The sequence below is a fragment of the Ovis canadensis genome, chromosome 3 (assembly GCF_042477335.2).
Source record: "Ovis canadensis isolate MfBH-ARS-UI-01 breed Bighorn chromosome 3, ARS-UI_OviCan_v2, whole genome shotgun sequence".
Taxonomy (NCBI): Eukaryota; Metazoa; Chordata; class Mammalia; order Artiodactyla; family Bovidae; genus Ovis; species Ovis canadensis.
The window spans coordinates 215,830,165-215,855,139 of NC_091247.1; the positions used below are offsets into that span (position 1 = coordinate 215,830,165).

Below are 24,975 nucleotides of genomic sequence, written 5' to 3' on the forward strand. Positions count from 1 at the left end.
GGGGTGGGGACAGGGGATCATGTCATTTGCTAAAAATAACAACCAGTGGGGAAGAAACAATTATCTACCAGCAGTCCAGAGATGGTTATTGTGTGGAGAGAATATTATACAGCAGTGAACCCGAACCAGCTGTGATACTACGAGTGCACCCCACCGTATTAAACAAAAGAAGCAGGGACTTCCCTGGCAGTCCAATGGTCCCAATGCAGGGGACACAGGTTTGATGTCTTGTCGGGGAACTAAGATCCCATGTGCCTCTGGGCAACTAAGCGCACGCACCGCAACTACAGAGCCTACCAATGACAAAGAGCCTATGAGCTCTGGACCCCAAGTGGGACAACAAAGATCCCACATCCTGCAACTAAGACCTGACACAGCCAACAATAAATACATAAATATTAAAAACCAAAAACACAGAAGCAGCAAAAAGCACCAAATACACACAATAGGATTCCATACAGTTAAAAATGACTATTTAGGGAGGTGGGGGGGGCGGTTCGGGATTGGGAACACGTGTACACCCGTGGCGGATTCATGTTGATGTGTGGCAAAACCAATACAATATTGTAAAGTAAAAAAAAAAAAATTTAAAAAAAGAAAAAAAACGACTATTTAGGGGTGCGTGTAACTCAGAAAAAGAAGAAAGTGACGATTGTAAAGTCAAGTGAGTGGTGGTCAACAGGGAGCGGGGGTTTCTGATGAGGGAACAGCAGTGGAGGGGGTGGGGTGGATGGGTCTAAAGCTCTGGTGATGTTCTAGCTTTGACTTGAGTGGTGGCGGTCCAGATATTCACCTTGCAATTACGCTTTACTCTGTTTTCTGCACTCTTCTGTATACATACCATACAATAAAAAAAATAAAGAAAAAAAATCACCCAAAGAGCAGGCACATCCCTGGCTCTTCAGGCCGCTGTGACTCCTGAGCCATGTCGCCCAGTCCTCCGCCATATCTGGTCCCTCCCTGTTCACACAGGGAAGCCTCACAACCTGACCCACCCAACTCTAGGGTTTGCTGGACACATCATTATGAATGATCCTCATAAACATTAGACAAGAAGCCTTCAAGAGATCATTTGATCCTACAGTTTAGTGAAAAGCTCCCTGCAGCAGGAAATGGCAACCCACTCAGGTGTTCTTGCCTGGAAAATTCCATGGACAGAGGAGCCTGGTGGGCTACAGTCCATGGGGTCACAAAGAGGTGGACATGAGTAAGCATGTACATGCCCTTTTCAGAGGTGGGCAAGTTGAGATACTAGACTTGAAAGGGCAGATTTCCTCAATAAGGAAAGCCTGAGGCATCAATCCTGGCCTCAGGCACTGCTGAACTCGGTGCCAGGAGGTGGCTCCCTGCCCAGCCCCCCAGCCGACTGAGCTCCCCTCCCCACTGCTGGCCTGTACCAGGGCTTGCCTGGGTGACTCACAGGCTGTGGGTGGTGGCCGGCTGGATGAGGGCGTGTGGGCTTGGGGCCAACACCCAGCCCCAGGTTTTACTGGCCCACCCTCTTCAACAGAGACAGGCGCCCTGTGTCAGAACCCTACTCAGGGAGCTGGGTTCTCTGCTCCAGGGGCCAGCACAGCCTGTGGTGTAGACAGGCTTCTTTTCTCTCTCTGCTTCTCTCCTTTTCAACATGACTTGGTAGCATTTCGGTATGTTCAGTGGAGCATGGAGATGGCTATAGTAGGAGGGGTGACCCAAGACTTCAGACTGTAGTAGAAAACCTTGTCTATACTCAGAGCGGGGTCCACAGTGAGGGTCTGGAATTCCTTAGAATTCTATCTCTTTGGTTCTCCCATCTGGCAAATAGGAGTAGTGAGCCCAGATCCTCTGACTCAGTCTGGGTTCTCCCAACTCTCAGGACTGCCCACAACAGGGGCCCAGATAGAAAATGTCCATGTGCAGGGGACTAAGGCCCAAGACCCTGGCCTACCTATTTAGGGATCTTGGAGTTAAAAGAAAGAAGGTAAGACTTTCCCGTTCTCCACTCCCAACACAAGGAGGCCCAATCAGGCCACTGGAAAATGGAAGGCCACTGGCTTCTTTGGGACGTGAAAGCATTAACCTGAAAAGCCTGGAGGCTGGAGCTTTGAGTGCATTTGCAGGTAGTCCTAGACAGTGGTGAGCACCGAGAACAAACCCTGACCTTCGTATCTCCTCTTGCCCTCATCCTGGCAGGGATATTGCTGAGGACACCTGGGCCTGAGAGGCCTGTCCTTTCCCATCCTTTCTGCTCTAGGCTGCCTGTTCTTATTCAAGAATTATCCTCCAGTCATTCTCCCTGTGGATAAATTTACTCATCTACCCCTTCCTTATTCTGCCGGGAAAATTTTTAAATGAGTCAGCACAAACACACACAAAATAAAAACAATCCCATTTGAAAGAACTAAGCTGCAGAAGATGGTGATGGCTACACTCTGTCCAGAAGCTTCACAGGGCAGGAGCTGGGCCTCTTGGGGAATGAGTCCATGCGTGGGTAATGACACACAAACGAAACTCCCATTCTGTAATTTCAAGGACACGCGCACAGGCGGCAAGATGAGAACTGGACCCAGAAGGTCCCAGCCTGGCCAAGGACAAGCCCAGACACAAGGAGACAGTCTGGGGTCCCACCGTATTTGGACCTCACCCCAAACCTAACATCAAGAGGGAGGAAAAGAGACTGGTTCTACAGAAGTGGAAAAAGCAGTAATAGATCTCAGTTTCTGATGCCTAAAAACTCACCACGAGCGAGGGAGAAGGCTCAGCCTTCCAGGAGGCAAGGAAGTCAGGGGCAGGACTGAGACGCTCAGTTTCCACTCTCTGTTTAAATGGCTGAGTATTATTCCATTGTATATATGTTCACCAAAATCACAGACAAATGAGCCCTGCTGTCTGCTTTGATTGAATTGCTGAGCTAACTGGCATGAGGGGATGCTGCCAACAACCGCTTTGCTTTCTGTAGTGCTTTTGGAGAAACAGCTTGAACTGGCTGGAGGTCACAGGGCCATCCATGATGGGCTTCCCTGGAGGCTCAGTTGGTAAAGAATCCGGCTGCAATGTGGGAGACCTGGGTTTGATCCCTGGGTTGGGAAGATTTCCTGGAGGAGGGCACGGCAATCCACTCCAGTATTCTTGCCTGGAGAATCTCCATAGACAGAGGAGCCTGGCAGGCTACAGTCCATGGGGTCACGAAGAGTCGGACATGACTGAGCAACTAAGCACAGCACAGGGCCATGATACCACTTAATAGTAGCCTCCCTGCGTGTGCAGATACTGCTATCCAGAGAGCTCAGAGCGCTTCTCAAGAGGGCCCACTTTCTGCTGTGCACAGAGGGTTCCCTAGCCCCCGACCTGGCTTTCACCCCTAGCTATCTGAGTCCTAGGAGAAACCAAACGGGAATGACCAGCAAGAACCAAAAAGAGGTTTACCGTTTAAAAAAGTGTCACCCCAAGGTTCACAGCAGCACTATTTACAATAGCCAAGACAACTAAGTGTCCAGCAACAGATGAGTGGATAAAGAAGATGTGGTACGCATAGACAATGGAATATTACTCAGGCACAAAAAAGAATGGAACAATGCTATTTGCAGCAACATGGATGGATCTAGAAATTATCAAGCTAGGTGAGTAAGTCAGAAAGAGAAAGAGAAACACCACATGATGTGCAATCTAAAAAAAGATACAAATTAGGAGTTTGGGATTAACATTTACACAGTACTATATATATAAAATACATAAACAACAGATCTTACTGAATAGCACAGGGAACTATATTCAATATCCTGTAATAAACCATAATGGAAAAGAATATGAAAAAGAATAGGTATACATCTGTATCACTGAGTCCCTTTGCTATACAGCAGAAACTGACACATTGTAAATCAATAATACTTCAATTAAAAGGGCATCAGCCAGTTATGGAAGGACTCCATAAAATAAGGACATAGGGGTCTGAGGTGGGGGTGGGGCAAGAAACTGACGGTTTCCTCCTGGGTTAATGCGCTGCACATGGCGGGAATGTCAACCACGCCGATGCTACGGCTGTCGTCTTGCCTCTCACCCATCACGGGAGGACTCGAGCGCATGGATGCTGGATGCTGACAATGCCCTGCTCACAGCGTCTTGGAAAGAGAGCAGCAGCCTGCCTGCCATCACCAAACCTGTCTGGCGGGGATCGAAGTAGAAAGTACAGCCCTTCCACTCCCAGCCCCAGGCCCCAGTCACCTCTAACAAAAGCCTACAGGACAGACTCTCCCTTTAGGCCAGAAACAGTCCTACACATTTGATAGACTGGGGCAAGAGTATAATTTTTCCCATCACTTTATTGGCGATTTCTTTATTTCTTCAAGAATGTTCACTATCTTCTTAGAGGACGGGCCAGGAGAGAAACACTGGACAAACTTAACAAAATACTTGACCAGAACGTCTCAAAACTGTCAGGGTCATGAAAAAGGAGGACAAAGAGGACAGACAGACACTGTCCCAGACCAGAGGAGACAGGGGAGACTGTACACCTGCCACCTGGCATCTCGGGTGGGATCCTGGAGCAGAGAGGTGAGAGGACTGGAAAACAGGTGAAATCCGAGGAAGTCTCGCTTAATTAAGGGTAATATAGCAATGCTGGCTTCTGTGCTGTGACAACTGTACCCTGGGAATATGCACTGTGAACAAGAAAGAAGATGGGCTTGGTGGGGAGTACAAGGGAACTTTCTGTAATATCTTTGCAACTTTTCTGTAGATTAAAAGCTGTTGTAAAACCGTGTGTGTGTGTGTGTGTGTGTGTGTGTGTGTGTGTGTGTGTGGTGGGGCCTCTCTTTCAAAACTTCCTGTCTCCTTCAAGAACCTGCTCCATTAATCCACCCCTTTCCTGCCTCTGCTGCCTGTCTCAGCCGCTGTTTCACTTTCTGCCAACACACAGAGGAAGGTTTGTCTGTCCTAAAAAAACCCATCAGAAAACAAGCCCTCTCTTCCTCCAGCCGCATTGCTCCTTCTGGCTGCTCTGTGCTTTAACCCCTCAGTTTGTAGCTAAGCCACCTCCGAGTCCTCACTCAGTTAGGAGTCCCTGTAAGGTCCCCTGCCCTCCTCTGACCCCTGTCCTTCATGCAGGATGGTGGCTGTTGAAAGGATCAGATGGCTTGGGTCATCATCAAGTGTGAAGGCTTCTACTCCATCCTCACACGTTTTGATCTCCGAGCAGTGACACTGTGGAACCCTGCTGCTGCCTCCTCTTCTGTTCCTTAGATGGAATCGCTCAAGCAAGCCCTTCCTCCTGGAGAGCTGCCCTGGTCATCCAGGCCAGCTGCTTCCCCACCAAGATGTTCGCCTCAGGAAATGTGACCCCTATTCCACACTGGTCTTCCCAGCATCCTCGCCCCCTCCCTTTCTGTCCACACTTTCCTGGAGGGCAGGGTGACTTCTTACCCCTGCCCCATCCACACTTGGGACCAAACAGTCCTTGGTAAATCATTATTCAGTGAGTGAGGGCTGAGCACCAAAGAATTGATGCTTTCAAACTGTGGTGATAGAGAAGACTCGAGAGTCCCTTGGACAGCAAAGAGATCAAACCAGTCAGTCATAAAGCAAATTAACCTTGAGTACTCATTGGAAGGACTGATGCTGAAGCTGAAGGTCCAATACCTTGGCTGCTTGACGCCAAGAGCCTACTCACTGGAAAAGACCTTGATGCTGGAAAAGCTTGAAGGCAGGAGGAGAAGGGGGTGACAGAGGATGAGATGGTTGGATGGCATCACTGACTCAATGGACATGAGTTTGAGCAAACTTTGGGAGATAGTGAAGGACAGGGAAGCCTGGTGTGCTGCAGTTCACGGGGTCCCAAAGAGTTGGACATGACTTAGTGACTGAACGACAAGTGAAGGACGACGTCAGTGAAAGAGAATCTCTGGGACTTCCCTGGTGGTCCAGTGGCTAGGACTCTGAGCTCCCAATGCAGGGGCCTGGGGTTCAATCCCTGGTCAGGGAACTAGATCCCACATACCACAACTAAGATCAGAGATCTCGTGTGCCGCAAATAAGACCTGGCTTGGCTAAATAAATAAATAGAAGAAATGAACAAATAAATATTAAAAAGAGAGAGAATCTCTGAGGCCCACCAGAATTTCCTCTCCTGGGTTCTCTTCCCTTGGACAAGCTTCCTTTCCCACTGGCTTGTCAGTCGGACTCATCTCACAGCAAGAGTCAGAAACTACAAAGAGCAACTACTTGCCCAGAAGAAACACCAAGAAAGAGTCATAAGGGTATACAATGAGATTTAGGAGCATATCTACATCAGGTCTTTTGAAAAATGAGAGTTTTTATAAAAAGGCCATGCCCCGCTGTCCTCAGCATCCAGGGAGGTCCAGCTAGACACTCCGATCCTTGCCGAGCACACAGGTGCCCCGGTCTCTGGGGGTGTGTGCCAGCTCTCCCCTCAGGGACATGAAAGCCACACCCCACCTCAGGCCCAGGCCCTTGGCGAGTGTCGAAAGCACCAGGCATCCAAGACGCCCACGTGGCGATAGGGATCTCAGTGAGTCACCCCCAAAGGGACAGTGCCAGACCCCCAAATCTCCAGATCCAAGCAGGGAACTGAAAACAAATCCAAACACAGCGTTGCTCAGAGGCTCCTGGCTGCCCTGGACCTGCTGCCAAGTCTGCAAGACTGCTTGCTTCCAGTCAGAGCCTGAGGAGGGGTGGGCGATCAGGGGCCCAATCCACCAACAGGAACACCTGAAGTCTGAGAGATGGGATGTGAGGAGAAGAGAAGCTGGCTGACTGAAGAGGAGATTTCATGCGTGTGTGTATGTGCGTGCATATGCGTAAATGCGTGTATGCGGCCTTGCACCCCATCCCTCAGGTAGAAAGAACCATGTCTCCCCATGGGGCAACCCCCCACTCCGGCCAACACACTGGGTGGTCTCAGCACCTTCTCTCCACATGGTCCCCTCTGTTTTCTATAATATTAGCTGACCAGTCACACATTAAAAAAAAAATTTATTTGGCTGCACCGGGTCTTAAGCTGCGGCACGAGGGCCCTTCGATCTTCTTTGCGGCATGCAAGATCTTTAGTTACAGCCCGAGGAATCTAGTTCCCTGACCAGGGATGGTACCTGGTCCCCCGCTGCCTTGGGAGTGCAAGATCTTAGCTCCTGGACCACCAGGGAAGCCCCTGGTCACATGGGAGCTCTTTTTTAAAGGGCAAAATACTCATGACCCTTTCTCCACCCAGCAGTCCTAGCCCGAGGGGTGCAGGGCAGATCATTCTTCACGAGCCATATCTCTGGGAAGACCGCAGACGGCAGGGGTCCCACCTGCCATCCTGGGAGTGGCTGGAGGTGACAGTGGTGACGAGCAGGTGGGGGAGAAGGCAGGGCTTTCTTTCCTTCATCCCACCATCCTATGAAGCCCTGGCTATCTGGTGACTTTGGTGAGCCTGTGGTCCCTAAGGGATGCGGCAGACTTTTCAGTGAGGGGACAGGTGGTGGGACAGAAAAGGGCAAGAAGCAGGGGCCCTGGCTCTGTCCCTGTCACTTGCAGGCCACTGCCAGCCACGGGGAGATGTCAGAGGCACCTGGTGGAGCTCTAAGCAAGCCCCTGCCACAGCTCCACCCCGGGGCGTCTGGGTGCTGCCAGGACAATGCACACCTCTGCTGAGAAGGGCTGCACGCGTGACGGCGTGGCCTCGGGGTCTGATTCTGGTGCTGCCTCCAAGGAGCTGTGTGACTTTCAGCACTTTCCTTAGCGTCTCTGAACCTCAGAGCTCCCATGTGTAAAAAAGGAGTTTGATACCGTCTTGCCTTTGACCCAGGTTGAAGGTGACGATTAAATGCAGTGATGCATGTCAAACACTCTGAAAACTGAGTTCTAGAGCTAGCTAGACTCTGCGGGGAAAACAACGATGACAACAATAATAAATGTCCATCGACAGAAGAATGGATAAAGATGTAGTGCCTATATACAGAACGGAACATTACTCAGTCATTAAAAGGATGAAATGCCATTTGCAACATGCAGCAACATGGATGGACCTGGAGACTGTCATACTGAGGGAAGTAAGTCAGACAGAGAAGGAGAAATAGCATACAAATGATTACAGAACAGAAAGAGACTCACAGACTTAGATAATGAACTTATGGTTGCCGGAGTGGGGGGGTAGGATGGGGAGAAGGGAGAGTTAGGGAGTTTAGGATGGACATGTACACACTGCTTATTTAAAATGGATCACCAGCAAGGACCTACTGAATAGCACAGGGAACTCTGCCCAAAGTTATGTGGCAGCCTGGATGGGATGGGAGTCTGGGAGAGAATGGATACATGTATATGTATGGCTGAGTTCTTTGGCTATTCACCTGAAACTATCCCAATGCTGTTAATTGGCTATACCCCAATACAAAATAAGGAGTTTTTCTTTTTTTAAATAAACCTTGAAAATGACACGAAGACAATAGTGGGGAAATGTATGACCTCAGTGGTGTGTCCTTCCCTGATCTGAGAAGGTGGCTGGGTGGGCACAGGGCAACTGAGGACGGGGCGGGGTCTGTCTCCTGTGAGTCTGAGTGTGGTGGGTGGGGACTCCACAGGGACCAGCTGGAATAGGCCGGAGAGAGGTGGGATGGGGAGGGTTAGGGAGAGGGTTGGCTGAGAGTGGAGGCCTTTGTCCTTCCTGGGATCCAGGCTGCTTCTGTCAAGAGTGAAGTCACTCTGCAGAAGGCAGTTATTAAAGGGGCAGAGAGGAAGGGGATTTGACCTCTTGACTTTCCTCCTTGGATAAGATCTGTATCAGCCCTGGAATTTTTTAGTTAACTTACTGGGCTTGGGAGACCTTGGCATAGCTGCCCGAGGCGCCCAGGGAGCCACAAGAGGCTAACAAGAGGATGCAAGCGGCCCCACCGCCCATGCCTGATGGAAGCCCTGGGAGTGCAGATAAGTGGCTCGGTGTTCACGATGCCTTTAAAAACCAGTCGGGCCACCTAGGCCTGTGGGCTCCGGCCTCACCCATCTCCACGGCAACCCGGGCTCAGGGCGGCTTGCCAAGCCTCGATGGGCTGGATGGGCTGATTCACGGTCAGAAGTCTGGGCTGGGCGCTGCCGGCAGGAGCAAACAGGAGCAAACAGCAGCTGGATCCCCACCTCCTCTCTCACCCTCTCCTGGTGCCCACTTCCCCCCGAGCTGCTATCTCTGGAAGGACGAAGCCTTTTGGCATCAGCAGAGATCCTGGGGTTCTGCCTTCTCCAGGTCTGCCAGACAAGATAACAAGAGCAGAAACCAAATTCCACCCTGATTAAAAAAAAAAAAAAACTGCCATAACTCGCTTTCTGCAACATTCACAAGTAAACTGTTAGTTATGGCAGAATGGAAAGAGGCCAACCAGGGCCTGTTACCAACTTTAGTTTTATTAGAGATGATGGACAAGAACCAGAGACCACAGTCCTGGGGAATGACCGATCCCCCTCTCTCCTTCCTCGTGCGTATGATCATCCCAGGGGCCATCTTGTTCCCTTGGGGCTTCTGCTGAGCTATGGATCTACAGAAACCAGTACCCTCAAAGGCCACTGGGAGACTTCTTTCCAGGCCAGCAGTTCTCAATGTGTGGTCCCCAAATCAGCGATAGTGTCAACAGCATCACCTGGGAACTTGTTGGGTGTGCAAACTTGCTGTACCCACCCGGGACTTATTTGATTAGAAACCCAAGTAAGGTGGGCTTCCCCGATGGCTCAAGTGGTAGAGAGTCCACCTGCAATGCAGGAGACGCAGGTTCAGTCCCTGAGTTGGAAAGATCCCCTGGAGAAGGGAACGGCAACCTACTCCAGTATTCTTGCCTGGAGAATTCCATGGACAGAAGAGCCTGGCGGGCCACAGTCCACAGTCCATGGAGTTGAAAAGTCGACATGACTGAGCGACTACGCGCAACAACTAAGGTGAAACCCAGCAAACTGTGCTCTTTTTTTGGCCACACCATGTGGCATGTGGGATCTTAGTTCCCAGCAGTGGAAGCACAGTCTTAACCACTGGAACCAGCGAAGTTCCACCAAGCTATGTTTTAACAAGCACCCCCAGATGATTCTGCTGTGCTCTCGAGTTTGAGAACCACTGCTCTGAGACTTTTATTTAAACATCGAACAACTGGAGAACATGGTTAAGCTCTCTGGGGTGGGGGGCTTCTGAACGCAGAGAACAGCTTTCGAAATGCTAGTGCCAAAAGGCACGAAGTCACAGAATGGGGGCCTGAGCCTCCCCTGGGCGCACGGCTACACGGCTGGCACTGGAAAGCCAGGGGTCCCGAGCCCGAGGATCACCTTGGCGGCCACACGGTGATAGGCTAAGGGGGAGGATGTAGGACAGGTAAGGCAGGAAGGAAGAGGTAAGAAAGATAGATACTGGCTGGACAACACTCTCTTGAACCCACTGAGCAGGGAGGAAGTCATAGTAAACGCTCAAGTCAGTACCTGCATTTGGCTTCCCCACATGCCTCCACCCACAGACTCACCCGGTGAACCCTCCTCCCTGAGAGGCCAAAACGAACTGGGCAGCCTTGGCAGAAATATCCCTAATGTCTGCAGCCTGTGATCTCCCAGGACAGGCTGCGCTGTGTATGGAAGGGGTTGTTCTTTGCTGTTTAGTCGGCGACACCGTGGACTGTAGCCCGCCAGGCTCCTTTGTCCATAGAATCCTCCAAGAATACTGGAGTGGGTTGACATTCCTTTCTCCAGGGGATATTCCTGACCCAGGGATTGAACCCACGGCTCCTGCACTGGCAGGTGGATTCTTCACCACTGGGCCACCAGGGAAGCCCCGTATGGAAGTGAACTCTTCCTCAGATTTTCTTCCGGGACAGATTTCACAAGAGGGGCCCCTGCCAACCAGGCCTCCTGATGTGCCCCCAACTGGTACCTCCCTCCCCTGCCTTTTCCAAACTGGGGAAATCTCTGAAATGGGCATTTTGTAGTCAGATGGAAAGATAATTTCTCTATTTCACCTTCTGAAAGGGATGAAGCCTATGGTAAAATTTCAGCTTTGAGCGATGCCCTGGGATGCGGGTTGGCAGAACTGAAGGAATAAGACGCTGTTGAACGTGAAAGCTCAGGGCAGCCTCAACCTCTGAAAACTTCTAAGGAGAGGCAGCTTAGGTAATAGCAACTATAGAGGGCTGCAGAAGCTGAGCTCTGGCTAAGATGTCACAATAGGAGTTTTATATTAAATATCCTGTTACTGCTCTCAATGACCTTGAATTATTGTAGGAAAGTTGCCACATTACCTTCATTCCCCAGTTAAGGGAAGTGAGACCTAGAGTCACCCACTGGCTGTCCCTCCCCCCAGGAATCTGCATTTCTAACAAGTTATTTCCTCCCTTCCCCCAGTAATCTCTTGGGTTACAAAAGCCCCCTGTGGCTCAGCTCTGTGTTGCTCTTTTACACAATGTGGCACCTTGAGGTGCTGTCAACAGCAACAAAACCAAAATCCAACTATCCCCCGCCCCGCTTCCCCCAAGCCAGGACCTGGGCAGGCAGACTTCTGCTTCCTGTGGCCAAGTGTGTGTGTGTACGCGCCTGTGTGCGCTCAGTCATGTCTGGCTCTTCGTGACCCCATGGACTGCAGCGCACCAGGATCCTCTGTCCATGGGATTTACCAGGCAAGCATACTGGAGCGGGGTGCCGTTTTCTCCTCCAGGTGATCTTCCTGACCCAGGGATCGAACCTGGGAAGCCCTTCTTATGGCTATTTCATGCCCTTAACATGCTTCCCTGATGGCTCAGACGGTAAAGAATTTGCCAGCAATGCGGAAGACTCAGGTTTGATCCCTGGGTCAGGAAGATCCCCTGGAGAATGGAATGGCAACCCATTCCAGTATTCTTGCCTGGAGAATCCCATGAACAGAGGAACCTGGCAGGCTACAGTCCATGGGGTCACAAAGAGTCAGACACGACTTAATGACTAACACACACACTCCGAAGATCATGGCACCTATCCCACCACCTAGATAATTCCGCTTTAAAAACAAAAAATCAAAATTAAAATGTGAGTCTAAAGAACTAACCTTCCCCAAGGTTCCTGAGCACAGCCTCAGCCTGTCTGTGGACCCTTGGCCTCCCTTTCCTGGGAGGTTAAAACACCTGAGGGCCTCCCAGGTGGAGGAGGGGAGGTGGCTTAATAGCTACAGCCCGTGGCTGCCACAGTCTTGCTCCATCTCGGTGTCTTCTGGGCAATTGGGTTCAGACTGCTAACAGGAGAACAGTCCCTGGAGGGGCACAGTGAGTGGATTTCTAGGGGAGAAGAGGAACAATGTAGGACTAGAGTCCTACAGTTGGGTCCTGCTGCTCCTGGGCCAGGAAGATCCCCTGGAGAAGGAGATGAATATCCATTCCAGTGTTCTTGCCTGGAGAAGCCCATGGACAGAGGAGCCTGGCAGGCTACAGTCCATGGAGTCGCAAAGGATCGGACTGAGCACGCATGCACACCCTTTTGAAGCTGAGGATGCGGGTGGGACTGCCTTATACCCTTCGAGGTAGTTCCCATCATCCCAGCTTGAGATGAGGAAGAAGGCTCAGAGTGGTAAAGTAACTTGCCCACCGTCGCAGAGCAGACACGCAGGGCCTTGGCGGACAGCTCTCTCCCTGTCGTATGCACAGCATGTGCTAGGCACAGGTCAGCTATGTGACTGCCTGTCTCATCCTTGGTGGAACGGAGGGAGCTTGGTCCCCTCTCTGGGGTGTGGTGGAGAATGAAGGACCTATAAAAGGTTTTTCTTAGCACATCTTTATGGGAATTCGGCAGTGACTATGTCTGAACAAGTTCGAGACTTGAGAAATCCTCCCTTCTGAGGACTGAGCCAGCACTTTTAAAAAACCAGAGCCCTGGGACTTTCCTGGTGGTCCAGTGGCTAAGACTCCATGTTCCCAGTGCAGGGGGCCCAGGTTCAATCCCTGGTCAGGGAACTAGATCCCACATGCTGCAACTAGGAGCTGACAGGCCAAACTAAAAGATCTCATACGCCACAGTTAAAACCTGGTGCGGCCATGTGAATGAAAAGAGCAGCAACAACAGAAAATCAGAGCCCTTATTCTGTCTAAGAGGAGAAAAGTTTCAGTTCTACGAGGTGCTGATGTTAAGTGGTTTAGGGCTGAGGGAATGGGAGGGAGGCCTCTGCCCAAGGTAACTTCCCTTCTAAACAAGAAATCTCATTTCAAGTTTCCACTGCCTGTTCGCCAGACTTGTAGCAGACGTCAGCCAGCCCATAAATCCATTTTTTGCTGAAAGCAGGCATTCTGATCTTAACCAAAATCATCTGATGTAGGAGATTGTTTTGGGGCTGTTTGGCTTTAAATTCCAAAATACCATTGTGTTTTCCATTGTGTACGCCTCACTAAGATGCCTGGTGATCACACACACACACACACACACACACACACACACACACACACACACACACACATTCTTCTTGACATACTTTAGCCATGAGGACCAGGTTCTCATTTCACCTGTAGAACCAGTTACCACTTGCTTGCACAACCCTGAGTGGTGGGAGATGTGCCTGTCCTATTCGTCTGCCAAGATGCCCCCTTCATTTTAGTCCCAACAATCAGACAAGCTGTCTGCCATGTTCCTAGTCCCACCCGAAGCACCTCACTGGAATCATTACACTTTCTCAATGAACTCCCCAGGTAAGTAATATTAACTTCCAGTTTTCAGATGAGAAACTTCAGGCACAGAAGTTCAGTAGCTTGTTTTGGGATCACATAGGTTTCAGAGTTACAACGTGGACCCAGTACAGTCTGACGACACAGCCTAAATTCTCATGTTGCTAAGTCTTGTTGATCCGTTTTGTTCAGAAGTTTTCAGTTTTCTCTTTTCTCTTTGTCTTTTGTCTTTTCTCCTTCCTAGTCATGTCTGATTCTATTTCAAAAGTGGCATCTTCTCACCGTAAAGGCCCCAAGAGAGATCCCGTGTATGAACACAGAGTCTAGCTTCTCAAGACAGGAAGGGACCTGCCACCCCACCTGGCCTGTAGCTGCCATGGGAGCCTGGCCTCTCTCTAGGGCGGCTGCCCTGTGGGTGGAGGCTTGATTCCTCTTCCTGACCTCTGGCAGGAAAGCTCTGTCCACGCTCTTGCTGAACTGGCTAGAAACTGAGTGTGGCCCCAGCCCTGCTCTGGGAAACAGATTCTCCAGAGTGACCTAGTACACTTCCTTCTTGTCCTAGCTTTCCCACCGTTGCAAGCCTGGCAGGCAGACACTGCTGCAGCTGCCCGCCGTCCTTATACCCCTTACAGGCATGGCCCCACGGTGGGACCCAGAGCCTCTGCCCTTTCCCCACAGCCCATCCTGCCAGCAGACGCCTGTGTTACAGCCCTGGGCATGGGACCCTGGGAGGCATCTGTGACATGAGGGTCATGTCACAGCTCCCTATCCTAAGGGTTCCTCTTCAGCACTGGAAGAGCATCTAAACACCTAGTTGAAATGAGTTTTCTGGTCTCTTAAGGGTTACCTGTCTTGGGGAATCAGGGTTACAATGTGACTGAAGTGGGGGAAAGTAGGCTGGTAAAAAGGAGGCTTTAAAAAGTTTGAGCACAATAGTAAAACAGGATGAAATCCACAGCCCCACATCAGAAGAAAGAAGGCGCTTATAGTGCATCAGGGTGAGCAGGAGGAAGAGCCTTAGGGGGACAGTTTCCTGTCCCTGGAGGGCACATTCTGCTGGGGTGGCTTCCCACCCATCAGCGGGAGACATGGATATGAGGAGTGCAAGCAAACGGGCACACTGCAATTGTTCATCTAGAAGGGAAGAATTGTTCTCGATTGGGACCTGTAAACAACTACATCTTAGTCCTTTCAAGCTGTTATAACAGAGTACCATGGACCTGTGGAAAAGTCCAAGATCGAGGAACTGTCCTCATGAGCTCATCACCCCAAAGACCATGCCTCCAAATACCACTGCATTAGACTTTAGGATTTAACATAGGAACACTATGAGACAGTCTATAGCAAACTATCTTTTTAAACAAATGCTTTGGCTGTGCCCCCATGGCATGTGGAATCTTTGTTCCCCAACCTGGGATCAAACCCATGCCCCCCTGCAGTGGAACTGAGGAGTCTTAACCACTGGACAGCTGGAGAAGTCCCTATGGCAAACAATCTCTTAACAACACCAAACCTCCCAAAGAAGACATCCTGATGGCCATCAGGCACATGAGAAGATGCTCATAGTCACTAACTGTTGCTGCTGCTGCTGCTAAGTCACTTCAGTAGTGTCCGACTCTGTGCAACCCCATAGTCGGCAGCCCACCAGGCTTCCCCGTCCCTGGGATTCGCCAGGCAAGAACTCTGGAGTGGGTTGCCCTTTCCTTCTCCAATGCATGAAAAGTTGCTCAGTCGTGTCCGACTCTAGGCTCCTCTGTCCGTGGGATTTTCCAGGCAAGAGTACTGGAGAGGGTGCCATTGCCTTCTCCGCCCTAATTGTTAGGGAAATGCAAATCAAAACCACAGTGAGATAAATTACACCTGTCAGAAAGGCTATTATCCAAAGGTCAACAAGTAACAGGTAACAGTTGACGAGGATGTGGAGAAAGGGATCCTTGTGTAGTCTTGGTGGGCATGTAAACTGGTGCAGCCAGTATTGAGGTTCCTCAGAAGATTAAAAATGGAAGTGATCCAGCAATTTCACTTGCAGTTACATATCCAAGGAACATGAAAATACTAATGTGAAAAGTTACATGCACCCTGATGTTCACTGCAGCACTATTTACTATTGTAAACAGCTATTGCCAAGATATGGTAGCAATGTAAATGTAAATGGATAAAGAAGACGTGGTGTGTGCATATTATATATATATATATACACATATTTACACACACACATATACATATACACAACAGAATATTATTCAGCCATAAAGAAAAGACAGAAATTGTGCCATTTGTGACAACACGGATGGAAGTGGAAGGTATTATGTTAGGTGAAATCTGAAAAACAACCAAAATGAACAAATCAAACCCACAGACACAGAGAACAGATGGGTGGCTGCCAGAGGGGAAGAAGGCGGGGGGATGGGGCGTGAAATAGGTGGAGGAGATCCAGAGGTACAAAATCTTCAGTTATAAAACAAATAAGTCATTTATTATGTGTAATGTATAGCATGGCAACTATAGTCAGTGATACTATTTTGCAAATTTGAAAGTCGCTCTTGTTTCAAGAAAGACACATGCACCCTGATGTTCACTGCGGCACTATTTACAGTAGCCGAGGTATGGAAACAACCTAACTGTAAATGGATAAAAAGATGTGGTATATATTGAAACAAAAAGAATGCTATGACGTTGGTGACAGATGGTACCTAGTGCTCTTACTCTGGTGCTCATTTTTCAGGGTTTACAAATGTCAAATCATTATGATTTTGGAGGAAGGTCCTACTGATTTTCATGAGGTCTCCTCCCCGCCCCCCAAAATTCAGACCTGCCAGTCAAGGATGACAGCATGCAGTACTTAAAAACTATCCAGAAGTCAGTGTTTTTTTGGTGGTAGGGAAGAATTACTGGATGGATGTAATTAAAATAAAATTATCTCATCTGGACACAGGATGTTGCTTTCCACAGCTGCCTGCCATCGTCTGACGGAAAACGAACATGTCCCTGGACCAGTGTTACTTTTTCCACGGAACGAAGCAGGCAAGTATCTGCAGTTAGACTTGGAAAACAGAAATTCAAAAAAAAAATGTATTGTTTAGCACTTCTGATCTCCTGAATTCCCTTCGTTGCAAAGGATGATCTCTGGGTGAACCCGGGTCTGACATTCTCTTCCCCAGATTTTCAAGTTCCCAAACGATGAAATCAGTGCTCTCCTGTAGGTTAGAGGGAATGATGGTTTCTGTAAGACTTTGGTTGCAAATCTGGGGGCGGCGGGAACACAGAATATAAACACGCAGCTTTGAGAAACTTCTCCACGCTCCTCTGCCCAAACTACCCGCCAAGGAGGCTACAGGACCACGGAAGCCATGGTGACCTGTGACTTCAGGTCCCACACTGCAGACAGAGGGACCCAAGAAAGCCAGTCAAGGCTTGTGTTCTTCAGTAGAAAAGGTGCTTGTGTTAAGTCCCAGGGGTATTAAGGTCCAGACAGTGCAACGGATCCCAAAAGGCGAGCCTCCTTGCAAAATGGAACTGAACAGGAAAACAAGACACATCAAACACGGACACGCAGTTCTGTGTGTAAGAGGGAAGATTCGCCTTGGACACAAAAAGGAAAAGCGTGAGAACACTGATGGGTGAGGTCTAAAACCGCAGAAGGCTTCATTTAGCAGAGTAAGCATTCAGATGAGGACAGCCCTCCGAAGGGCTGTTTATCAAAATGGTTCTGCACCAGCAGTGGTTTCGTTTGAGCACAAAGAGGAAGGTCTGGAATGGTGCTGTAGGCCACTTTGAAAAGAGTCGAGTGTGTGTGCCTGTGTAGGAATCCTGCCCCACCCCCGCCCCCAGGGCTCCCATCAGGAGTCAGACCTGTTGTTGATAAGCACTGGAGGGCAAAGTGGAGGGGGTAAAAGCCATCAGGAGCCAGGCAGGGAGAAGTCCTATTTTCCTGAGCAGAGGCAGACACCTGGCCTCCCCTCCCCTCTCCCCTAACCTGCCAGGCTCTGTGCAAACACAGCCGGCTCTTGCCGGGCTCCGGCTGTCCGGGTGCCAAAGGGTGGAAGCCATTTCATGCAAGAGCCCAGCAGCCTGCCGAGCCCAGCACTGAGCAAACAGCCTCTGGGGGGAAGCCTCTGGGGGGAAGCCGCAGGTTAGGTAGGAGGGGCATCAGCCAGCGCCACCCCTGTTGGTCCATCCCCGACCCAGACCCCGCATCCCAGCGCCTCTGCAGTTTGATTTCCAGAGGTGGGGCCACTCATGACATGGAGTCAGTGTCCTGAAGTGGGGATCGCAGAGGTGGGTGGAGGAACGAGGCTGACTGTGACGCAGGAGGAGGAGAAGCCCGGACGTGTGTGGACGAGGGGTGTGCACTGGCGACCTCTCTGGTTTCATTCCACACTTCTCAGGCAGTGGCTCCCACCCTCCCTACGTCCTTTCCCCTCAGGGATGATAAGAGCCACCCAGGACTAAGCTCCTGGGCCAAGTGCATCACAAGCACATGCTCGTGTAACCCATAGCCACCCCGGGGCAGGGGGGGCAGGCACCAGCTCCTTGTGATGATGCAGAAACCGAACCCAGAGCTGCTGGTGCTCTGACCATTGGGCAGCACTTCCATGAAACGCTCACCCAGGGGGAGACCTCACCCAGGAGGACTGGAGGTAACTCCAGGGTTAATAGGAAAGAGAGGCAAGGCTCAGGTCCCAGAAATAAAGGTCAAATGAAGCCACTCTGTGAGCCAAGCCTGGGTACCCACTATACCCTTCCATTTCCGGACTCCTATTCTGGGTCGTGTGGCAATGTCCTTCGCTGTAGGTCACAGGGGTGGGGCTGGTTTCTTAGGCTGACCTTTTGGGACCATTTGCTCCAACTCACTGGTCTTACAGATGAGGAATCTGAACTATGGAGTTCAAAAGTGACCTGCTTGGTTACTGTATAGCACAGGGAACTATAGTCACTATCTTCTAATAACTTATAATGGAAAATAACTTCAAAAATAATAAATGTGTATGTGTATAACTGAATCATCTTGCTGTGTGCCTGAAACACTGTAAGTCAACTATATTTCAATAAAATGTATATATTAAGAAGAAAAAAAAAAGTGACCTGCTCGGGACTTCGCTAGTGGTCCAGTGGTTAAGACAATGCTCCCAATGCAGGGGGCATGGGTTCGAGCCCTGGTCGAGGAACTAGATTCCACATGCCACAGCTAAATAAAACACACACACACACACACACACAAACAAAAGTGACATGCTCAAAGTGGGTTGAGGGCAGAGCTGACTAACACCCAGGTCCCTGATCTCTGGTTTCCACGAAGCCTGTCTTAGGCCCAGGAGATACTGTTTCTCTGGAAAGAGAAATTCCCTGCTCTTCCCATCAGTGAGGGAGGGGACAGGGATGAGGTGGGGGGACACAGTGAGCAAAGGGGCATAGGGAGGTGAGGGTAGAATGGGAAAGCCTGGCCTGGCCCAGCTCTGGTTCCCCACTAAACAGCTGAGGCTGCCACTCTGGCATCACAACAGGTTTCCCCTCTCAATCTTTTCTGGAGGGTGGGTGGGCAAGCAGGTCGAAGGAAACCCAGAAACAATTAAAACAGAACTGTGAAGTTAAGAGTTCTGGGGCCACTGGAAGGACAGAGTGACTGCTGATTGGGCTGCAGGCACCAGGGGTCTTACTTTGGGGAGTGAGGGGCAGGTGGTGCAGGCTGTGCTGTCACTGAGGGTCCCTCAGGAATGAGAATGGGGGCCAGGGAAGAGGTACATCCTCCCTCCTTGATTGCCCTTGCCATCAAGGTGGGCCTCTCCTCTCTGGATCCCTGCAGGACCACCCGTCTCAGCATCCCCTGGCCATGAGGTATGGGTGACTCCTACCCTCCCAACTCCTGCTCTTTAAGGCCACATCAGGTTCCAAACACTAAATTTATAAATTCTGAGTCTCAAGACAGAAAGGGAAGTGACGACATAACGATCCAAGCAAGGAGTTCCCTCAGGTCACAGCTTCCCTTAAAAATCACTTTTTGAGGGCTTGTTGCCACCCTCTTGTCATTCTCATCCAACTGGGTATGGTGGCTAGAGGTGACAGAAAGTGCACTGGGTACACTGCAGCCCATCAGACTTGTTTTCAAATTTATCTCTGTTGCTCTCCAGCCATCTGACCCTGGCTAAGTTACAGAACCTCTCTGGGAACTGGTTTCCTGGTCATTGGTAAAAACGGGGATAATGCTTTCTGCTCTGACCGTATTGTGGAACTTGGAAAAGGACTTTGCAGGCTGTACCGTGCTGCACAAGGGATCACAGTGTTCCTTTACTCCATCACCTCCTAGGAGATGAGGGCTTCGTCTCTATAGGGACCTTAATACAGGAGTACTGAACAATGGGCTTCCCTGGGGGCTCAGTGGTAACGAATCTTCCTGCCAATGCAGGGGATGTGGGTTTGATCACTGGGTCGGGAAGATCCCCTGGAGAAGGAAATGGCAATCCACTCTAGTATTCTTGTCAGGGAAATCCCACACACAGAGGAGCCTGGTGGGCTACAGTCCACGGGGTCATAAAAGAGCTGGACACAACTTAGCGACGAAACAACAACAGCGACAACAATAGCTGATTCAGATTCATGCAGCTATTGCTTACCCCCCACACCACCCGTTGCCAGGCCCCCTTGTTGGTTTTGCGATGGAGAAGTAAGAGGACAGGACCTAAAGGATCCAGGGGCTGAGGTATTGGCTTGGTTCCCGTGATGCTGATCGGATCAGCCCAGTTCCGGTTCCCACCTCTTTACTGTGAAGAAGTTGGACAGGATGACCTCGAAAGTCATTCCTAATTCTACACCCAAAATGAGTCATCTCTGTTTCAGGTGACACTGCCCATCAGCAGCACTGATGCCCAGGTTGGGGCAGCTCTGGACATGGGTGGGGTGGCAGGCTGGAGGCTGCCGGAGAGGTCTGGGAGTCGCCCACCAGGCTCTGCCAAGCTCTTCTGTCCATGGCATTCTCTAGGCAATAATACTGGAATGGCTTCCTGTGCCCTCCTCCTCCAGGGGATTTTCCCGACCCAGGGGTCGAACCCATGTCTCTTGGTGGGTTCTTTACCACTAGCGCCACCTGGGAAGCCAAGGAGTCACCAGGGGACTAGCAGGGGAAAGAAGGTGCTAGGGAGGGGCTAGAGGAAAACTCCTTAAAGGACTAGGGTGGGGAAAGGCGGGGCTAGCCCGCCTTCCACATTCTTTTCTGGTGTCTTGGTTGGGGTGAGGAGGAAGCCAGGTTGGCAGCTAGCTGGGTGGCTGCTGGGACTGATGGGAACAGAGGGTCTCCCTAGAGCAGGCCCTGGACTGGGCAAGGCACGTCTATGCTCCACCTTCACTAGGGCAGGTGTTTGGTGTGATGACTTGAACAAGGGCAGGTCCATCTCATACCCCGTCAGCTCCAGGGAGAGGAGCAAATCTTGTGAGACTTTCCCCTGGGGCTCATGGGGAAACAGATCCGAGTGAATAAGTAGTTTTGTTACAAACCTCCTGTGGCATGCCCCTGCTTCTATAGCCATCTCTCTCTGGAGAGCGGCACAGGGTCTGCCTTTCCAAATGCCTTCCTAATGGCAAAGGGGAAAAACCGTCCACCTGTGAGCGGGGGAAGTGACCCTGGAACTAGGACACCAAGTCCCCTACCCCTTGCCTCTGTCTCTGGGGGGCCCCTTAATCCCCCTAGGGAGGGCTCCGAGGGGCCTCTCCCCTTCCCCGCTGCCCGCCTCAGGCTGCCGTAGGCTGAGAAGCTGCCAGTGGCCGGCAGCGGGAGTCCTGGAACTCCCAGGCCTGCGTCCTCCCCAGGTGACAGTCCGCTCCCGGTGGCCCCACCCGGCTTCTGGGTGGGCTGGCGGGGGAGGAGGTGGGGTGGCCACCTGATCCCTCCCGGAAATGGAGAAACACGGGACTCATCCCACGCGGGCGCCGATAAGCATCGGCCCCAACTCTTCCCCAACTGCCTCGGAGTTCTCTCCAGTCCAGATACTTATCGCCCTTTGGGGAAAAAAAAAAATCAAGACAAGCTAGTCTTTCAGGTAGTTTCGAGGGAGCTCGGACTTTCTCACGCCGGCTCAGAATCAGTCTGAGAGCTCGGGGATGCAGGAGGGACCCCGACTTTCATTCACGAATGGGGTCCCGGGACACCGACATCCGCGGTTGGGGCGTCCCTTCCCCTCCCGTGCAAACGTGCCAACAGCTCTTGGCTGAGCGTCCCCGGCGAGTCATTAGTCCCTTTTGGCGTCCGCATCCTTCCCCTCCTCGCGGCCCCGGATACTCGGGGGACCCCGCCCGGGTCACGAGCCGCACAGTCCGCCACAGCCTCCCACGATCAGGGCCTTAAGTCCCCAGCAGAGGGGTGCTCTGATTCTTCCTCCTGCACTCTGAGGGGCTCGGGGTGGGAGCATACACCAACTCCAACCGCAGCTCATCAGGGCTCGTCAGCCGCCCGCCTCGCTTCGGACGCGCCCCAGACCAACCCGCCCGCCCCGCCCGTCTCGACTCGGGCCGAGGAGTTAGCTGGCGGCCGCAGAGCCCTCTCCTCCCCGCCAGGAGTCTTCCCCGCGCAGGCGGGGCGAGTGCCCGGCAAGACCGATCGCGGACTGAGTGCGCCGGGCGGACAGGTGGACCCCGAGAGGAGCGCGCGGCCGTCCACTCACTCACCCAGAAGATGAAGTTAAATCCGAAGAGCAGGTATTTGATGCACTTGGTGCCTCCTTTGACCGGCATGATGCGAGCTAGAGTGGCCTGGGTTGGACAGATGTGAAACGGGGCCGCGTGAGGCCGGGACGGGCGGGACCGGGCTGTGGACTGAGGTGCGCGCGGCTGCTGGCTGGCCTCGGGGCTGCACTTTTAAAAAGTGCCACTCCTCGGGCGCGCGACGCCGCGGTGCGCATGTGCCGGGTCCCGGCCCCGCCCCGCCCACGCCCCGCGGGCCCCGCCCCCGGCCCACCTGCCACGCCCCGCCCAGGTCCGGGGGCCCGCGGCTCGTCCCGCCTCTGTCTCAGTGCTCCCCACCTAGTTGGCCGGACCTGACTTCCCGCCTTGCCTTCCCTTTTCTCCCAACCGTCCTGGAGTCTTTCTAGGACGTCATCCTTGGCCGATTTCATCCTGGAATTATGTGAAGGCCTCACTCCTCTCGGTTCTCTCCTGGATTCTGCCCCTCCCGAGCCCTCTGCCCTAGGGAGAACTTCCGCGGTGGGTGGTGAGGGCAGAGGCCCCTTACCCAAGGTGGAGCGCAGAATGAGGGCTCTTCTTGCTTGGGGCCCGATTTGAAGAGAAACTGCCCTGTTTCTGTCTCCCTGGGGTGGCTCCTTGTACACTTTAACTCTGAAGCACACTCTTCACTCGGCACATGGAGGCTTGCCTTCCGGATGGGAGGATTCGTAGGGGCTTATGGAAGTAATCCTGAAATACCATCAATGAATAGTAATAGGTCTGAGAGCTGGACAATGTGGGGTTGCTTCCTGGATCTGTGGTTTAGATGCCCCAGAGAAGAGAAAGGCTGTAGCCTGGCTTCTGTTCTTGCCTCTTCCCCTCATCACCCTCCTTCTTGCCCTTGCCACTGCCCACTGTCACATCTTTGAGCTCCTGTGCCAGAGTTCTTAGGGTGTTTCTCCTCTGCTCCAAAATGTCCAGCAAATGACAAATGTTGGTTAGGATGTGGAGAAAAGGGAACCCTCCTAGATTGTTGGGCTGTGCTTAGTCACTCAGTTGTATCCAACTCTTTGCGACCCCATGGACTGCAGCCCACCAGGCGCCTCTGTCCATGGGATTATCCGGGCAAGAATACTGGCATGGGTTGCCATGCTCTCCTCCAGGGGATCTTCCCAACCCTGGGATTGAACCCAGGTGTCCCGCATTGCAGGCAGATTCTTTACCATCTGAGCCACCGGGGAAGCCCCCAAAACTGTTGAGAGGGAATACAAATTGATACAACCATTATGGAAAGCAGTATGGAGGTTCTTTAAAAAATTAAAAATAGAACTACGCAGCAATTCCACTCCTGGGTATTTGTCCAAAGAAAATGAAAACACTATTTGGAAATATATTTGCACCCCTATGTTCATTGTAACATTATTTCTAGCAGCCAAGATATGGAAACAACAGAAGTGTCCATCAATAGATGAATAGATAAAGAAAAAAATATATATATGATGAAATATTACCCATAAAAAGAAGGAAAACTTGCAACCACATAGATGAACCTAGAGGGTATTTTGCTAAGTGAAATAAATCAGAGAGAGAAAGACAAATGGAATCCAAAAAAAAAAAAAAGTATAACTAACCAGAAACAGATACAGAGATACCAACAGTTGGTTGCCAAGTGGAGGTGGGTAGGGGGAGGAGAGAAATAGGTGAGGGAGATTAGGAGGTACAAACTTTCAGTTGCAAAATAAATGAGTCATGGGTATGAAATGTACAATGTAGGGAATATAGTCAATAATTATGTGATATCTTTGGACAGCGACAGATAATAACTAGACTTACTGTGGTGATCATTTCAAAATGTATAGAAATGTCGAATCACTATGTTATGTATGTATCAGGAACTGACACAATGTTGTAGGTCAATTATACTTCAAAAACAAGCAAACAAGCTCAGAGATAGAGATTAGATTCGTGGTTACCAGAGGTGGAGGTGGGGAGATAGGAGAAGGGGAATTGGATGAAGGCAATCAAAAGGTACAAACTTCCAGTTGTAAGATAAATAAGTACTAGGGATTTAATGTACAATACGATAAATATAATCAATAGTGCTGTAAGTTATGAGGAAAACTGTTAAGAAAACAAATCCTAAGAGTTCTCAGGACAATGAAAAACACGTAAATATTTTTCTGTTTCTTTCATATATGTATATGAAACATGGATATTCACTAAACTTACTGTGGTAATCATTTCATGATGTACATGAGTCAAATCATTATGTCATACACCTTAAACATATACAGTGCTGTCCGTCAATTATATCTCTGTCAACTAAAAAAGATGCACAACGTGAGAGTTGTGAGTTAAGTTTTATTTGGGGCAAAATGAGGACTGCAGCCCAGGAGGCAGCACCGCAGATAGCTCTGAGAGACTGCTCCAAAAGGGCAGTGGGAGGACAGTCAATATACAAGATTTTGGTGAATGGGGAGTTTGATACCATCAAGCACTCATTTTATGAAAGGTTTTCTGCTAGTCACGAGGATTTGATGTCATCATGAAGGGATTTAGTGCTTTTCTAGATAGAAGATGGCAAGGATTGGAATCATAAAATTTGTTCCTGAAGATATCCAACTGTATGAAAACCAGTTCCACCAGGTTCCTTGGAGCACAGAGTGCCTCACTCTCCACCCTGAACCCCCTCCAGGTGTTTACGGTCAGCAGCTGCAGC

The 24,975-nt window shown here is 50.7% G+C and overlaps 1 protein-coding gene across 1 annotated transcript in view; it reads right to left on the minus strand.

Moving 5' to 3' along the window:
* Nucleotides 1-22,544, minus strand: part of CD9 (CD9 molecule) — a 36,060-nt gene extending 13,516 nt beyond the window's left edge. The window contains exon 1 of the mRNA XM_069585885.1: nucleotides 22,263-22,544. Coding sequence (XP_069441986.1) covers nucleotides 22,263-22,328 — 66 coding nt within the window. The 5' untranslated portion in view covers nucleotides 22,329-22,544. The remainder of the gene's footprint in view (nucleotides 1-22,262) is intronic.
* Between the last annotated feature and the right edge of the window lie 2,431 nt (nucleotides 22,545-24,975).